This window comes from Lolium perenne, chromosome 2, assembly GCF_019359855.2.
Source record: "Lolium perenne isolate Kyuss_39 chromosome 2, Kyuss_2.0, whole genome shotgun sequence".
NCBI lineage: Eukaryota > Viridiplantae > Streptophyta > Magnoliopsida > Poales > Poaceae > Lolium > Lolium perenne.
Genome location: NC_067245.2, coordinates 29,209,777 through 29,212,663, shown reverse-complemented (window position 1 = coordinate 29,212,663; position 2,887 = coordinate 29,209,777). Strand labels below are relative to the sequence as shown.

Genomic DNA, 2,887 nt, shown 5'->3' with positions numbered 1-2,887 from the left:
AATGAGATTTTGTTATTTTTGCCAAAAATACAATGTATTTCGTTTTGAAATTTTCCACACTGGTGGAGTACAACATAAAATACATCCAGGTTCCTTTTTAGGAAAATTTTAAAATCAAAGTTTTGAAATCTCAAAAAGGAAAATTGAGCTAAAGAATTACATGGTGCTCGTGCTCTTAAGTGATGTTTTGCCCATAAGTGCCGCTTTCTGATCTGATCTCCCACTTACCAAACACTACGATGGTAGCACGAATCACACAGCTCTCGAGTCCCAACTGGATCTGTACAAGATTTGGACCAAGAAAGGAACCTTGCCATCGCACGCAGAAGGAGGGCCCACATCACCCCCTATACATACACCGCACATGTTGCAGAGTAGCTCACACACAGCACCTGCGAATTAATCACTAGAAACCACCAGCTGATCGACCAGCTTACTTAGTAAGAGAGTCAACCAAGTTCAGCTAACGATGGCGTACAGAGTGCTGGAGGTCACCCTCCAGTCGGCCAAGGACCTGAAGAACGTGAACTTCATGTCGCGCATGGAGGTGTACGCTGTGGCGACCATCTCCGGCGACCCAATCACGCGCCAGTGCACCCCGCCGGACCCCTATGGCGGCCGCTACCCGACCTGGAACGCCACGCTCCGCTTCGCCGTCCCGCCGACCGCCACAGCCGGCGGCAGCGGCTGCCTCCACATCGTCCTCCGCACCGAGCGATCCCGTGGCGACCGCGACATCGGCGAGGTCATCGTCCCGCTTGACGAGATCCTCGCCGGCGCCGGCTACGACCTAGGCCCGCGCCCGCAGCAGTTCGCGGCTTACAAGGTCCGCACGGTGCACCGTGCCGAGACCCGCGGCGTGCTCTACCTGTCATACCGCCTCGGCGCCGTCGTCGCGCCGCAGAATCGGGTGGCACCGCACCGGCTGGAGACGAGAGCCGCCGCCGACGAGCCGGTCGTCGCGTACCCGGCGATGCTGCCGTACGGTCAGCAGTCGTACGATTACATGCCGGTCCTGGCGCTGATGCCGCCGGTTCCACGAGCTTCCGGGCGACTGTCCATGGAGCCAGCGTCTCCGAAGGCTTCCGGTGGGCATATGGCCTTGTCGCCGTCGTCATCACAGGCTCGTGATGGGCATACGTCTCTGCCGCCGCCGCTTCCAAAAGCATATGGGCACCTGTCCATGCCGCCGCCACCGGCGTCGATACAAACTTCTGGGCACGCGACGCCTCAAAAATCAGCCGGGTACGCAGCCACCTCGCCGTGGACGACCGCGAGAAATAACGGCAATGCGGATTTTGGTAGGGAGCTCAGTACCGGGCTGGTCGGCGGCGCGACAGGCGGTATGATGGCCGGCGACATGATGTCTGAGGCCGCGGCCTATAACGCCGGATACAGGGCAGGGCTGGCCGGCGAATGGGGCAGGCCCGCCGTGTACTAGCTAGCCTAGAATGTTCTCGTGTTGTACGCCGTCCGTACTAGGTGTGCTGCATAAACTAAGTTGATTTTATTTACCTGCAAAATAGTGAATCTAAAATTTACCTGCAAATTACAATGTATGTTTGTCGACATCATCAGATATCCAGATGTGATGAATACAGGCTTGAGATTTACCCTCGCGTCGCCACCGCCTCCCCTCTCCCTCTCCTCTCCCCTCGTCGCCCCGGAGGCGGCCGCCGGCCGGCAAGGCCGTGCGACGCCGGTGATGGGGGTGGCGGGGATCTCTCTCCTCCGGTCCCCCATGCGATGCTGTAGGGAGGAAGACGACAACGCAGGGGTGGCATCCGCCGCTGGTGAGGTCGGCCCGATTCCCTCCATCCCCCTCTCCGGCGCGGCCTCGCCGGCGCTGGGAAGTGGTGCCCGGGGGATTGGTGCCCTCCGACGACCGGGTTGGGGCCAGGATTCCAGGGCGGCGGCCTTGGGCGTAGGGTGGGGCACTGCCGGCCTGGCGGCGGGTGCCGATGCCGCTGTCGGCTCTCTTCGGCCGCCCGGGCGGTGAAGGGGGCGGCGGGTGTGGGCATGGTACGGAGGTCGCCCCGATGGGCCTCTGGTATCAGATCTGAAGACGGAGGCTCCTCCTCCCTGCGGTGCTCGTCGCAACTCCCCGGTCCCGGACTCCTCCAGTGGCTGGGGGTGTGTGATTGGTGTGGGCTCTGGACCGGGGGAAACCCTTGGCCGACGGGGGCAGCCGCGACGTCGACGACGTTGACGGCACCGTTCTCCTTCTTGAAGGCGACATCGAGGTGATATCCCCTCCCTCCCTGCCCTAGCTATCTCGGTGAAAGCCTAAAGCTTTGGTTTGGACGGTGGCGGCGCCCGGGTGGTGCCGTTCCCTCGTTGGAGGCGCCATTTTGAGATAGTGGGTTTGGGTGGATGAGCTCGGCGGTGGTTGGTATGCATCGTCTTCGCCTTCTCCTGGCAGCTTGGTCCGGTTTGGTGGTTTTTACTGCGGGTGGCGGCGCGGCGAGGCGAGGCGAGTGCTCGGAGTCTTTCCTCGGGCGGTAACTTCCAATATCGATGCGTGCTCAGGGAGAGCGATCTACCTCCGACAGGTACGGATGGTGCATGGGCTTTGCTTGGCCTCTGGAGGTTGACGATGGTGCGAGTCCCTCAATGGCGGCCTTCCTCACCAGCTTCGACGCCTCTCTAGTTGGATCGCAAGACTGGATAATGGTCTCGGAGCTCTAGCTGTTTTCCATTCTTTTTAATTGTTTTGCTTGTAGCTCTCGGTTCCTGTTAGCTGGTTTCTCAGCATCTTGTATCATCTTACCGGCAACGGTCTTATTAATTTAAGGCAGGGCTTGGGCCTTCTGTTTAAAAAAAGATATTCAGATGTAGTCCTATGTTTGTTTCACTGGGGTGAACATATGTGAAGTAATCTGGGCAG

At 59.2% G+C, this 2,887-nt stretch overlaps 1 protein-coding gene across 1 annotated transcript; it reads left to right on the top strand.

The window, feature by feature from the left end:
- Positions 1 to 328: 328 nt before the first annotated feature.
- On the top strand, positions 329 to 1,549 carry LOC127331640 (protein SRC2-like). Its single transcript, XM_051357812.2, has one exon. It carries the CDS (start codon positions 470 to 472, stop codon positions 1,439 to 1,441), a length of 972 nt encoding a protein of 323 aa, XP_051213772.1. The 5' UTR covers positions 329 to 469; the 3' UTR covers positions 1,442 to 1,549.
- The last annotated feature ends 1,338 nt before the right edge of the window (positions 1,550 to 2,887 follow it).